The sequence below is a fragment of the Rhamphochromis sp. 'chilingali' genome (genome assembly GCF_963969265.1).
Source record: "Rhamphochromis sp. 'chilingali' genome assembly, chromosome: 7".
Classification (NCBI taxonomy): domain Eukaryota; kingdom Metazoa; phylum Chordata; class Actinopteri; order Cichliformes; family Cichlidae; genus Rhamphochromis; species Rhamphochromis sp. 'chilingali'.
The window spans coordinates 2,287,441-2,302,604 of record NC_137934.1 but is presented as its reverse complement, the minus strand read 5'-3'; the positions used below and the strand labels follow the sequence as shown (position 1 = coordinate 2,302,604).

Genomic DNA, 15,164 nt, shown 5'->3' with positions numbered 1-15,164 from the left:
AAAAACTTCTGATAAACATTTGATTTTCTTTCCATGCAAAACGATCTTCAGTTTTGATACTGACAATGAGGGTTTTTTTTTTAAATTATTATTATTACTATTTTTTTTTAAATTAAATGGGCCTTTTATTAAAAACCTTTAACACAACTGGGTTAACACAAAATTTGTGTAAAAGCCAAGTTGCAGTCGCTAGATGGCAGTAGTGCTCAAAATCCCCAATACTGCAGACCTTCATTTATTTCAGCTCGTTTCACTTTAGGTGAGCGTCCCAGGCATGTCCAGTTCATGCCCCGGCGTCAAAGCTTACACCGGTATTTAAAAAGAATCTGTCAAAAATGAATTATAACGACAGCTTTTAAGAAATAATCGTACTGTGGTACTTTTGTGTCGTTGCTGAAGTAAAGGAACTCACCCAAAACATCTTGTCCAATCATAGCGCTGCTATTGTGCATGGGAAGTAGTCTGCGCCTTGGAGACTTTCTGGCCAGCTGAGAGGTGGTCTTTGTATGACAGAGCTGAACAGGGGCTCTGACTCTGCAGATCTGAGGGAACAGGGGCTGCCACAGCTGCTGGGAACAGAAGTTAAGCTTGAGCGTTGAGAGGAAACAACAGACTGCAGGAGAACCAAAAAGTAGGCGCTCGAAAGCTGCACCGGGAGATTCCCGTGTTTCTTTCGCTGATGCTGGGAATTTGATCAACTCTTATAAATTTTCAAAACTTTTTGGTGAGAGCCAGATGTCTCTGCCTCTATCTCGAGACTCACTCTGAGTTTCCCAATGGCGAAAACAAAATATCGTGAAACAATGACAGAGAAGACTCCTGGATCACTGATGTGGCTTCCGCTCGTCCTCTCAGTGGCGCTGGCCGCAGGGCAAGACGCAAACACGGGGGCCGTAAAGGAGGACATCCCGGAGGGCGCATCCACCCTGGCGTTCGTCTTTGATGTGACCGGCTCCATGTACGACGACTTGGTCCAAGTGATAGAGGGCGCATCCAAGATTTTGGAGACATCCCTGAGCAGACCGAAGAGACCTTTGTATAACTTTGCCCTGGTGCCCTTTCACGACCCAGGTAATGTAATAAGAGACGAAGAGATGGTTTGATTAGGTCAATTCTGCTTCTTTTTTCTTGTTTTTCTTCTCTTTAAATGTGATGATTTGGTGCTTACTCTTCGCAGTCTAAACAAAAGCAGACAGAGGTGTGACAAATGTGATAGTTTGCTCACAGGCCGCCGTCTGACTGCCTTAACCTCCTCACACCTCCACGGGAGGCACTTCTGGGGCATTTCATCTCGCACAGATGTTCAGCCTGGCGGTCACTGTATCATTAGCATTCCGCCAGGGTTACTGTGTGGCTTTAGGTTTGCAGTGCAGCTTGATGATTATCATCACTCGTGGGTGCTCTCTCATTCTGAAAAGTAATGCCTAGGCTGTATTTTATTGGGCAGTCAAACAGTATCCCTGGCTAGTATTAGTCTTCAGAGGTGCATGGGGAGGGGGGGGGGGGGGGGGGGTCATACAAGATAAAACATTTCCAAATATTCAACACACACATCTGACAAGAACGGAGTCCTTGTGAAGAGTAATGTAAGACTGAGGACATCAGTCTTATTGGTCTTATTGAACAACAGCAGATTAAAGTCATCATTTAGGGTTTGAATATTTGGGTGGTAATGTTGACTCACCTTTGTCTCTTTAATTGGAGATTATGTATCGGAATTTCAGGAGCGGGACCACGCCTCCAAACACGCTCTTTCCGATTGTCATCTATATAGGTTCCCTCAGTTCTGCAAGCTGTTCATTCTCGTTTACCTGCCCCACCCTCCCTCCTTGTTCTCAATTCTTTAACTTCTTCACTTCTATTTAGTGCATGAGGATCTGCTAGACTGTCACCAGTCCCCAAACCGCAGCTCAATTCATGTCCAAGCATCACCTTTACCTACTAGAACGCTGTCAAAACTAAAATGAGGACGTGGGCCCAGCGAGTGGAAGCCCCTTTCGTGATTATTTCATTCAAAACAAGGAGGCTCAATGGTTACTTTTCACCAGCATTTAAGTGTACCACAATTCAATTCAACTTTATTTATACAGCGTCAAATCACAGCAACAGTCGCCTCAAGGCGCTTTATATTGTAAGGTAGACCCTACACACAGAGAAAAACCCAACAATCACATGACCCCCTGTGAGCAAGCATTTTGGCGACAGCGGGAAGGAAAAACTCCCTTTTAACAGGAAGAAACCTCCGGCAGAACCAGGCTCAGGGAGGGGCGGGGCCATCTGCTGCGACTGGTTGGGGTGAGAGAAGGAAGACAGGATGAAGACATGCTGTTGCATGCATTTAATGTTTAGTTTCCATACGTAGCATTCTGCAAAATGTGCTTCGTGAATATTACTTCACAAAGTGCATGAAACACAATGCTTTCGTATTTTAATGTTGTATGTAGAGTACCTACATTTTTTCTAAATGCACTCGGAGCAACAAACATTCCAGGATCTGAAGGATGGAAAGAAAAGATGAATAGACGGAGGTGATCTGTGAGGTGAAGACACAGATTCCTATTCCAGATGTTTTTTTTCTCTTTTCAGTTTCAGCATGTCACAAATTCTCATGAAGCACATTTCTTCAATCATTGTTTCAGTCTGCTCTGTGCCTAGAATAATAATTATATTCAAGGAGGAAAAAATGCACAGTATACACAAATCTTACAAATGATGAATTCATTAGTGCGTGCCTCTGTGGGGAAAGTAAATCTTAGGTGATTAGCGATGCTCTTGGACAGAGAGACAGTAGTGAAAGAATGCTGCGGTTTTAACCTGTTTGTGTAACTGAAGGGTTTAATTTAGAGGAAATGTTGACTTCATTGAGAAGTGATTATAAGATTATCCTTTGGTAGTGAAACACAACAGCTCGATTGAGCGCTCCAGCGTCGACTCCTCTCTGTGTTTGTGACGTTTGTCTGCTTCTTAAAGTGTTTACGAGGATGTCAGGATGTGTGCTCCGACACCCCCGGCGGAATAGAGGAATGATTACTGCAGCGCACTGCAAGCAGGGGTAGCAGAGCATTTTGCCAAATGTTCTGACCCCGTCTCTCTCCCACTTTTTGTCCTTTTCCAACAAAATCCCAGCTCCTCGGAGAGAGTCGGTTTTGTTTTATTAAGGGTTTGCTTCATTGTGCCGTGGATCCATTTTCTCTGCTTTGCATCCAACGTGGTGCAATAACGCAGTCCCTCCTGTTTGACTTGGCTGCTTTTAAATCAGAGCTTCCCTTTTTATTTACACTGCAATCCGACACTGTAAACAAGAGAGTGTGTTTGCAATCTTTGTGTCTGTGCGTGCTTGCCTGAACGTGTGTGAAGCTAAAGAGTCAGGAGGATGCCTGGATATTGGGGTCAGGCCTGTGTGGGAAGATCAGTCAGGAAGCCTCCCCCCTTTCCTCCATCCTGCAGGCAGAGAAAGAAAGAAAGGCACAGGATCCTTCACAAGTCATTTTACCACAGTGCAAGGGCTGTGTGTTTACCGCTGAAGTCTGCCTGTGTTCTTAACAATACAATATGTCATTACTCTTGAAATGGGCATTCGCTTAATGAGAGAAGTGGCTGTACAGAAGAGTCCTGGACAGCTACAAACACGAACATCTCGCTTCTCTGGCTGCAGTCTGACGATCAATCTGTCAATAAGGACTTCAGGCTCATGCAGAGAAGCCAAAGGTGCGTTGCAAACAGACTCGCTGCACTTCTGGAACATTTATTTGATAGTTTACAGACAATTAAACTCATTTCACGATGCTTCCGTTCTTCCCGAGCTACGAAACGTGGCCTCTAGCCCAAGACTAATGCCAGTTTGTGCATTGTTTCAATTAAAGAAACAAACACTGCATGACAATGACAGGAAATAAAATGGTAGACACTTATCTGTCTGCATGGCCCTGTTGGCATCCTTACATACACACACGTCCATGTAGCTACTACCTCGCTGTGAGAGGATGTGTTTGTGAGTGTCTGACGCTTGCTCATGTTAATGTTTAACCGTCCAAGGTTAAGACGGATCCAAACCCAGCACCTGGTTCCTAACGTGCCCAGGAAAGTCAGAGAGCCTTTAAACCTTGACACTATGTTGTAGTGCACACTCCAGCTTAATGGAGGGTGTCTAAGGCGTTTGGGGGTAGCACCGTCTTCCACTTTAGAGGACTTAAATAAACTTGCAAAAATGTACACAACAGCATAATCGGGTTTAATATTTGTTTGCAAACCCTTTGCGGTCAGTGACGTCTATGATCTGCGGTAATGCTCTACCAGTCCTATCTTGCATTGTTGCTGGTTTTGATGGTGTCGACACACTTCCAGTAGGACTGAGGATATAGTGAAAATGACTACACTTTCATTGAGTGTGGATGAAACACCGTTATCCTTAAAACTGATAGTTAACACCTAAACCTAACACTTTTTCTATTTTAAAGATAGATGAGCTAGAGTAGGGTTGCCATTGTGACTTAGGGTTCTTTGATCTACTCTGAAAATATATGATAAAGACTTAAAAAGATCTACGTTAGGCAGAGAGTATCATTAATCACCGTAATGTCTTTTGTCTCCCTACAATGAATGTGTTTGTGGAAGCTAAAGTCCAAACAGAGAAAGGATGAAAGATGGACAGATTTTACTGACTCATGCCTGCGTGACATCAGCGTGAAGGTTTTGAAAATGGAACAAACCACCGACGTGTTTCTTGGAGTTTTGCTTGTTTTATTCTGCACGTTCTTTGTGTTTCAGCTGCGAGATCTCGGGGTTGGTTCCAGTAAGTTGTTGGCCTTCCTTGCTAAAAATTTCCATCCAAGTTATCTAAGTTAGAAGGAGATCGACCAAAGGAGTGCGGAGTGATGGGAGGAGATGATGGAATAGCTTCTGCCTTCTCTGCAAGATCAAAGGCCGTTATCACAGAGCCCTCCATGCTGGCGTTCGCGTCCTTTTCTACCCCTCGTCCCTTTGTTTCCTTCCTTCCAGAGTAGCTTTTTTTTGTCTGAATTGCCCCGCCCGTGTGAGATTACGCGCAGCCGGCGTTTAGCTGGACAGAGTCAGTAATGATGCTATTAGGCAGGAATGCCAAAAGAGAGAGGTGGAGGTTCGGGAGAAAATAGAGGAGGAGAGAAAAGTGTGGCAGACTGAAACTGTGTCTGTGAGTTTTATGTTTTAATGGATGCGGAGTATTAAAATAGGTATTAACTTTTAGGGCTGCACCTCATGACGTGGCCCAAGGTGCTCGTAGTTCAGTGGGTTCAACTCACGACACACGAGTGGAAGGTTTCCAGTTGTCACTGAGCGACTTCTTTCATCTTGGACGCTCATCCCCGAAGACTGCTACAGAAAACCGCGTCACACTTTATCCTTTATGTTTAAAACTTCGACAGCTTTACAGATCCTAAGGTTCAAGGATCTTCTTGCCTTTTAAAAAAACAGTCACATCTAGATGACCTTAGGATCCACTGGCCCACATAACCCCATGCGTAGTAAGTGGCCCATTCGTGAAGTATTTGTCAAACATTTTTCTCTCTCTGCTGTGTGAACTTGTTTTCTAATCTCCACTGGAGGCTCATCAACCCGAGGTTCAATGTCCTTGTGACCTTCTAGACTCTTTGACATCACTGTCTGGGCTCCTGCCAGTATCCCTTTGACCTTTTGTAGCTCTGCTCTTGTTTGTGTTTTTTGGATAAGTGTCTGGCTGTCAAGACATGAACCTGAAACAGAAAGCAGTGGTGAAACAATTTCATATAAAAGATTTTCCACACACGTCATCATCTGGGAAGGAGCGGTGCTGGACAGTGAAAAATGTGTGAGCTTGCACTTCTGTATAATTACATTGTTAAGTAAGTTGACGGGTTAGCTTGTGACTATCATGACCAGACGTAAAATATTGTGTAAAAGTCTTGAGCCATCCCTTTTCTTTTTCTTTTTCCAGTAAAATCAGAAATAGGCGTTTTACTGAAATGCTCAAACATACATAGAATTACAGCATATAAGGCAAAAACAGAGTTTGCACAAGTCTAGAAAGCTTGAAAGTCAATATTTGGTATGATCACGTTTATTCTTAGAGACAGTCTGAACACTCTTAGGAAAGCTTTCTTGTCATTTCTTCAAGTAGTCTTTAGGAAACGTGCTCCAGGCTTCTTGAAGGACAAAGCTTTGGCTGTTGGCTGCCTTTTGTTCTGCTCTGTGTCCTGATGAGCCCACTGTTTCAGTAATGTTTCGATCTGGGCTCTGGGAAGGACGGATCAGGGGCCGATCGTGTTCCACTGCTTTTCTATCCAGGTATGTTTTTGATGCTGGTTTTGGGATCATTGTCATGCTGAAATATGAAGGTGCTGTCACTCAGATGCTATCCAGATGGTATTGGATTAAAAGTCTCACTGCAACCCTTTGACTAAATCCCCAACAGCATGAATGAAGCAGTGCCAAACATGACGGAGCCTCCACCGTGCCTCCATGGCTGAAGACTCTCACTGCTGTGCCTCTTTCGATGTTTCTTTAGTATTGATTTTCAGTCCAGTTCTTGTTCTTGCCTTGTTCTTGGCACATCTCCGCCTTTTTTCCCTTCATTAAGAGCGGCTTCTTAAAAGCTAACCTCCTTACTGAAACCATTTCTGATGATGCCTTGGTGGACTGTACATGGAGGAGCTCGAGGCCCAGATGCATCTCTCAGGACCCAGCAACACACCCAAACGCGTCAAGTTTTCAGCTAACAGCTTTTGAGAATCACTATGTTGATGTAAAATACTGTGATCGTTAATATTTTTGTAGATTCAACTAAAGAAATGGGAAACAAATTTGTGTCTTTTGTGCGAGGCTGCTGGTTCATCCCCTGAGTTAAGTGTCTTGTGTATGTTTGAATAATTCATAGGTCAGTGGTAACAAACACAAAAAATATTCCTCTGAGAACAGCCAGGTGCAAGGAATGAAAATGATGTAATTTTACATGGTCTGTCACTTCACTTCAATTTTATTTTATTTATACAGCGCCAAATCACACAACAGTCACCTCAAGGCGCTTTATATTGTAAGGTAGACTCTACAATAGTAGATACAGAGAAAACCCAACAATCATCCCCTATGAACAAGCACTTTGGCGACAGTGGGAAGGAAAAACTCCCTTTTAACAGGAAGAAACCTCCGACAGAACCAGGCTCAGGGAGGGGCGGGGCCATCTGATGTGATTGGTTGGGATGAGAGAAGGAAGACAGGATGAAGACATGCTGTGGAAGAGAGACGGAGATTAATAACAAGTTATCTATACTTGTGTCCAAGTTGTTGCGGTGCCTAAACGTTTCCTGATTGTGAAATATCTAAGAGGGAAGACTTGATTTGTTCACCTGTGGCAGTGGGCCCAAAGACACCTGAATTTAAAAATTAAAATGTGTGGCCAGTACTTTTGTCCATATAGTGTAGCTGACACTTTACCAGCTAAAAAGATTAGCAACTGGCTAGCTGTTAATGTCTTTTTCTGTCTTTGTAGTGCACATAATGGTGGTACACAGAGTGCTTATCAAAGCTGAGGCTGAGATTAGGGAAAGTGACCCCCCCCCCCCCCCCCCCCTTGCTATTAAAAACTGCAGTGCTGAAATGAACTCCATAGTTGACTGATGATTCTCTGTGAGCTCACCTTTTCTGCTATTTCTCTCCTGCGAGTTAGAAATACGTTTTAAGTTTTAAGGATTCAGAGCTATGTAATCACGTATTAAGCTAAATTATACCACTCGTGTCCCAAACATGTACTCCTGTGCATGTTTGAGAGAACTGTTCAACTGCAGACAATATGGTAGCCTTGATCAGGCCTTGATTTTGGAAGACACGCATTGCTCTTGTAATATCTCACTTGGTCCACACTGAAATGTTACAGATGTTGCACCTAAAATGTACTAACACTCAGTAGTACCGTGTACAATTTACACACTAAAGAATAATAAATCACCGCCTTGGAAGTCACAGCCAACATGAGATCATGCCATTGCAAACCATGGGAATGTTCAACTTTGGCGTCAGGTCTACATGAGAGTAAATCTAACGTGTTCCAAATGAGTCCTCCAGACTCTAAGTGTATGATGCAAAACAATGAAATCAGATGAATTTGTTAGCTAAAACAATCCTTAGAAAAGTAATTTCCTCAATAATGTAGTCTAGACATCAACTGATTATGCTGTTTTAAAGACAGCCTCAATGAAAGGGCAACAGTAAAAGTGCAGAGGCTGGGCTTATTATTATGAGTAATAAAGCAGTAAAAATGCAGAATGGCAAATACTCAACATACAACATCATACATGTGTGCCTGCAGCTGGTATAGCTGGCACCAAGCAGCTGGAAACTACCCATTTGGACTGTGTAGTGGGGCGTTTGAAAGTGTGGTTTGGACCAAAAAACTAATGTAGTCAGAACACGGCAGCTAAAATGAAAGAAGCCTTTAAAAGCCCCCAACCAAGAAAAGACAGCCAGCGGCAGCTGTTATCAAAATCACCTGATATCCTCAAGGACTCGGCTCTCCTAAATGAAGTTAGATGACTTGCTGCTCAGACCCAGAACACATGGTAAGAGTTAGGGACAGGTCAGATAAATATGTCTGACCCAGAACAGGAAAACAGTAACCTTAGACGTGTAGCAAAACCCTCAGTTTGTGGAACAAAATGGTCAAATTCCTCTGAGATTTTCTTATAAACCACGTTTTGTGCAGCGTTTCATATCAAATTTAATGTTGCATCCCTCTGATGCAGACAGTATACATACAATTAGGGTATAGTGAGGTCTATTTATTATAATACAGATAATCAGGTTATCAGAATAAGTAAATGTAAAGCAAATAAACTCTCCAGACCTTCTGAAGGTCTTTGAGTTTTTTCACTAATTTTCATTTCAGTCCTTGGGCTTGGCCACTTTGTGTGTTTGTTAAGTTACTTAACGCTGAACTCTGAATCACCCAAGCATGAAAACGATGCCTAACTCATGAAACGAATCTGTCGTCACCAGACAACTTAGCAAAGAACCGATTTTAAATTGTGTCTTCAGGCACTTTGTTACTAGCAGCCTGGTGCACAATCACATCATTTGTTCCAATTTCTTAGTTGAATCTTTCACACACAAAACATCACAGAACAGTCTCGACAGGCGTGAAATCATCTGCACCAGGAAGTTGAACAAAACCACCTACAATGGATGAATAGTATCGAAAATCATGTCCTTAGGAAATAGGAAAGAAATCCAGCAAAGACCTGGCACAGGACACAAGAGATAAATCTGGCCGCTCAGTTGATCCATCTACTGTTCACTGAGGCCTCATCAGAAATGGTCTCATTGGATTTGGCTGTCAAGAAGCCTCCCCAGAGCCCAGACCTGAACGTTACACGGCAGTGGATGGAACAACATCCAAAGATGATGTCCTTCGAGAATCCTGGAGAACTATTCCTGAAAACAGCCCAAAGAAACAACGAGACAGCTTGCCTAAGAGATGTGGTTCGCAAATAACAATGGTTGCACCAAATGCTGACTTTCAAATTCTGCTTTTGCCTTATTTGCTGTATCGTGTGTTTCCATGAATCACTGCACCTACTGCATTTCCCATTTTCTCAGCAAGAGATGAAGAAATGAGGGCTGGCTCAAGACTTTTGCACAGTACTGTGCAAAACACTTCCAGTCTCCAAATGTTCTGTATCTACAGGATGTGTAATTAGGAACAGTAACTCACCACAGCCACTTTATAAAGTGATAATATGTCAGTATTATGTTTATAGCTTGTTAACTTACCTCAGAGTGGCCAAAAATATGGTCTTCCTGTTTTATTTAAATGTTGTCTACCTTGCCAGATTTAAATCTCCTTAAATTGAGTCTTTACATGCTTGTAAAAGGTTGCTGATGGCATAATAGTGGGACCATGAAGCTGTACCTGAGCAAGTTTAGTCAGCGTCAGTATATGAGCATGGACAGAAACATGAGAGCTGAGTTTGTGGTTTATTTTGCATCAGTGAAGCCTGATCACTGTATAATTGTTCTATGGTGTGTACGGTGGTGCTAAAGCGTTTCATAATAAGCTCCACGGCTGACGTCTCATTCACTACAAGAAGAAAAGCCAGAAGATTTTAACTGTGTGGATTTTTGCTACGTATGTATCTCACCATCAGCATTTAGGCAGTCTGTGCTGGGGGGAAGTCATATATCACAAAGACCACCTTAGCCATAACTAGCTGTGTTTGTAGACCTCTCCCTTTATAAAGTATGCATCTATGTTGTGTTATTACCTCACAATTAAGGATTTAGGGTGAAGCCTGAGCTTAATCTGATGGTTTGGTACACGGTATCCTACGTCAAGCTGATGAGAAGCACATGTCGAGCTCACGGCCAGTTTTACATTTTCAGCAACACAGCTGGACAAACCTTTGTGCCATGGCACACCGTTTGGAAATCACCGCTGCAAACATCTGAGTGTGCATCTGTGTGTGGTCGACAGCGCTGATCTGCTGCATCTGAGGTTTCTCTGTCTGCTTCAGCTCAATTAGAATTTCCCCCGTTAAACAAAAGAGCCATAGTGAACCGAAAACGCCGCCGGTCTCTTATGAGCAGGCGTAATTACAGTCTGTCATAAAATACTTATTCATGAGCTTTGCAGTTCTGTGGTTTTAATATTGAAGTTGTTGCCATTTATTCTTAAGCCTTCTACTTTTTGGTTTTTTTTTTTAAGAAAATGAATGCAATTACTGCAATTAAGAAGCTGCATTTAGCAAAGAGAGAGTAAATTTTAAAAATCAGGCCAACCAGCTGTGAGTGCTTTGACTTTTCTATAATGGAGACCAAGAAACATCACAAGCAGCAATGTGTTTGTGGCCTGTGCCAGTTTTCACCCTTTCTTAAAAGGCATTTGCAGCCTTAACTGTCACAGTGAGACACGTGAAGAAAGCCGTTCAGTTAAGGCTGGAAAACATTACGAAACAACAGGCAAAGGTGAAACTAAACAATAACCTAAACTGGGTGAACTAAGATTAAAACATGAACTGCCATGGATACATAGAAAAACCTGGAAATATGACATGAACACAGCAGACGACCAGACGAGGAACGAATGAAAACACAGAATGAATGCACACAGGAGGTGACCAAGGGAAGTGGAAACATATGGGGACACAGCTGATTCGAATGAGCGTAATGATGTCACAGGGAAAAGTAAAATTGAACACATTGAAGATAGAAACCAAGAAAACAACAGGAAGTATGGAGAGACGTAGACATGACAACACAGGCTTGACAATATGGAACCCACAGACATAAAACACATGACAGACTAGACAAGAAACAAGACACAAAACCGAAGAGACAGATGCTAAACTAAAACTCAGCTACGCCCTAAATAAGAAAAACTTATAGGAACTTATATGCCTGTGAAGGTTCTCAGTCATCCAGGTCATTGTAGTCAAAGGAGCTTGCAAAGAAAAGCGTCTGGACTTCTTTAAGTTGCTTGAAGATGTTTCACCTCTCATCCGAGAAGCTTCTTCAGTCCAATGTAGAGGTCTGGGCAGGAATTCGCATGATAAGGTGGGGCCAGGTTTCACAATGAGCTCACCCGAAACCCTGGCTGATTGGGACCCACACCCAGTTTCACACCTTGGCTCATGTGATTAGAGGATCATCAGGGGGTCCTTTGTCCCTCTGTGGGGGGATACTCCCACTGGGTTTAAATCTGGGACTCTCCACCATTTGACCTTAGAACTGAAGAAGCTTCTCGGATGAGAGGTGAAACGTCTTCAAGTAACTTAAAGAAGTCCAGACGCTTTTCTTTGCAAGCTCCTTTGAATAGGAATTTATAATTAAACCTCACATAAGAAACTCAAAAATACAGAATAAGCTCAAAGTGCTGGGTCACAGACAAAGTCCCCGACACTAAACAGAGGCAGACTTGCTGCTCTGGCTCATCAAGTCTGCACCTTTGTCTTCTTTATCCTTCTCACGAACGCTGCTTCTTTCTAATGTGCTGTCGTGGTGGTTTTGTAAAATCCTGTTATGACCATAAAAAAGCATCCACGGGAGTCATAACCACAAGTTTTTTTAATATCTTCAGTTTTTCATAGGTGAAGCTGATAGAAGGAACATTCATCAGAGCCTGATCCAGAGACTTTTATGTCCGTTACTATTGATCTGATGAAGTCACAGACACTTTGTAAGTGAAAACATACAGAGCACCAACCATTTGATCATAAATCAGACCAGAACTCTGTCAGTATGAAGTCATGTGTAAAGAAAGGCTTTAGAGGACTGTATGCAGTGTAAAGTAATAAACACAGTCCATTTTTCATTTATCTAAAAATCTATCCTTCAATTATAGACCAATGTGACCTCCTCTTGCAACCTAAGCCATGTGTTTTTCTTCTGTCCAAGTTTGCATTAATCTTGGAGGGATTTCCTTTACGTACTTTCAGAGGTTTTTGGAATTCAGATCCAAGAAGATCCTCTAATTGGCATATTTGGAGTTCCAATGATCCCTCTTAATATATCTCCCAAGCAAACTGATGTCTTGGTTTTCTGTTCCCTTCTTCTTAGACTGTATTTTACTTCTTTAGAAATCTCTTACGCCTCCATCTGCACCACTATGGGTTAATACTGTCTGGACATTTTTGAGAGTGGAGAAGATCTCACTCACAGTGGACACCCTTTGTGGGATATCTGAAATCTTCCCTTCTCAGTATTTAGAGCAATGCATTTTACCCACCCTGTGACTAAATGGAAAAGATTTGTGATTTCCTCTTATTTAATGTAGACATAGGATTTAAGCACCCCCTTTCCCTGTTTTATTTTTATTTAATTTTTTTCTAATTTACTTAGTTTTTCCTTAACTTTCTGTTCTTGTGTAGGTATGATGTTTTTCATATTTTACTTTGTTTTTTGTTTAAAAAGAAAAGTTTAAATGTTTGAAAAGATCTAATGTCATATAAGATGATACAATGTATATAAGTTTGTATAATCTCTCTTTAAAAAAAAGATGTGATCACATTACTGATGATGAATTAATCGAGTGCATTTGAATAGCAGCTAATGAACGACTGCTACTTACCTTTTTAATTCTTGTGGAGTACTTTTCCTCAAGCCTGTTCTTTCTGCAGAGTTACTCACATGTATACGATTTGTCTTGAAGTGTGAATGTTTTAAAGCCAAACCAGATTCTGAAAACAAAAGAATAAAATTGCAGTCAATCTAAAACACCCCTAAATTGCAGATTTGTGCTTCCACAAAGCATTTAGTCAGATAGTCAGAGGATAGCGAGACGGCAACATTATTTACTGAGTTTAAAAAGTCTGTTATGGTAACATCTGGTTTCAAAAAGCGCTGTGGCATACGTGGCTCGAAATGTCTTTTATATTGCACAGTGAAAAACAAAATTAAATTCCGAAATAGTTTAGAAAGGTAAATGCGCTCCAGATGGAGCTTGCTGTTGTTTATGCTTTGCAGACCGTTGTTGAACACAGCTGACAAACTGTAGGGGTCAAAGGTCAGCGTTGAAGACAGGGTCAGGGCGGGCTCTGAGAACATCAGCTTTAAGGAAAGATCCGGATGCTTGCAACTCATCTGAGTACTTCTTAAAAAATACCACACATTCCCATAAATGACAGTGATAAATTTGCATAGACGCTCATGCACATGGGACACGTTTATAATAATAATGTACACTTTTATTGATCCCCGTGGGGAAATTCTTCTCTGCATTTGACCCATTCACTCAGTGAAGCAGTGGGCAGCCACCAGTGCAGCGCCCGGGGAGCAGCGTGTAGGGATGGTACCTTGCTCAAGGGTACCTCAGGGTAGCCGTTCAGGGGATTCGAACCCCTGACCTTCCGATCATGGGGCAACCGCTCTACCTACTGAGCTATCCCAGTTTAATTACTGTGAGCCGTACCCTCGGGTCTCATCCTCCTCTGTGCTGTGTCTCCAGCACATGTTATCCTGTCAGATGGATAACTGACTCTGGATCAGGCTTCTCGTGGGTCTGTGCATCTGGGAGGGATTACACAGTGAGCATCAGTTTTTATTTATTTGTGCGTAGCATCGTCTGATCATTCAGTTCCATTAATAGATATCTGTGGTTTCGGGGCCCATTGTCCCCAGTCACATTCAATTACAAAGACTAACGATCACCAGGAGAGGCAGGGCCACAACTGCCTGGTGCTTCTTCTCTCTTAGTTTACGTCACAGGTTTGATGTTTGGTACTTTGAAATCCTGCGTGCTGACAGCTCTGTTGCTTCAGGGTAACGTTCAGTCATTAGATGTAAATTGGGGATGGTATGCAGAATAACAAGATATAGATTAAGAGATTAGAAAGGAAACAGAAAGACAGAAAGAAGAACTCTGGGCCAACAATGAGCAGTCTTCTGCTCAGTATCTTCACTTAATGCATCGTCTTTGGATGTAGAGTGTGTGAAATGGTCTGCAGAAAAACACTGGATTGTGCCAGGTTAATGTTTGCCCTCTGCAAACGTCGCAGATGCATGATGGAAATAAAATTGAGCACAGTGAGGCGTCAGAAGGAGACTTCTAGGGAATCACTCAAAGATAGCGGGAGCTGCTTAGAATTGAACTTGACCCTAAAAAACCTGACCAGCCAAATTTACCAGAAGAGGTTTTTCCTTTTTATTGATAGAGTCGTGTCTCTTTTAATTCAGACGCCATATTTTATTTAGTTCTTTTCTATTCTTTTCTTCTTCTACCAAGTAGAAGTGTTAGCGCTTGTGCTTGAAGTGTGGTTATTGCTCTGCAGCAGTGAGGGAAAGAGTCGCGTGACTGTCAACACCAGAAGTAATGAAATGTTATTTGGAATAAATGGACATTATTATCCTGTCAGACTAACTAACCACTTCCTCTCCACAATACTTTCCCCCCATTTAAAACAGACACACATGAAGTTAGTAAAATGTAGGAATTAATCTTTCTCAAGATTACAATTTCCTGTTTGGTAAAGTCTTTCGGGCTGATATCACGCCTGGTGTCGCAGTAATGCTCGCCAATTTAAACAACAAAGAAGGAAAACAATTTGGCGCTTCTGTTTTTTTCTTCTTTTTTGGATGTTAGTCTTCTTTTTTATTTGTTTTGTCCTGTTTGCATGTGTGCACTAGTGATGCCTATTAGAAGTGATCGGTGCACGTTGGGGTTGTTG

At 42.1% G+C, this 15,164-nt stretch overlaps 1 protein-coding gene across 3 annotated transcripts in view; it reads left to right on the top strand.

The window, feature by feature from the left end:
- The first annotated feature begins 273 nt into the window (after positions 1 to 273).
- Positions 274 to 15,164, top strand: part of hmcn1 (hemicentin 1) — a 90,479-nt gene continuing 75,588 nt past the window's right edge. For all 3 annotated transcript variants that reach the window (XM_080886978.1, XM_080886979.1, XM_080886977.1), the window contains exon 1: positions 274 to 1,071. In XM_080886978.1, the coding sequence (XP_080743104.1) occupies positions 777 to 1,071 (295 nt within the window). In that variant the 5' untranslated portion in view covers positions 274 to 776. The remainder of the gene's footprint in view (positions 1,072 to 15,164) is intronic.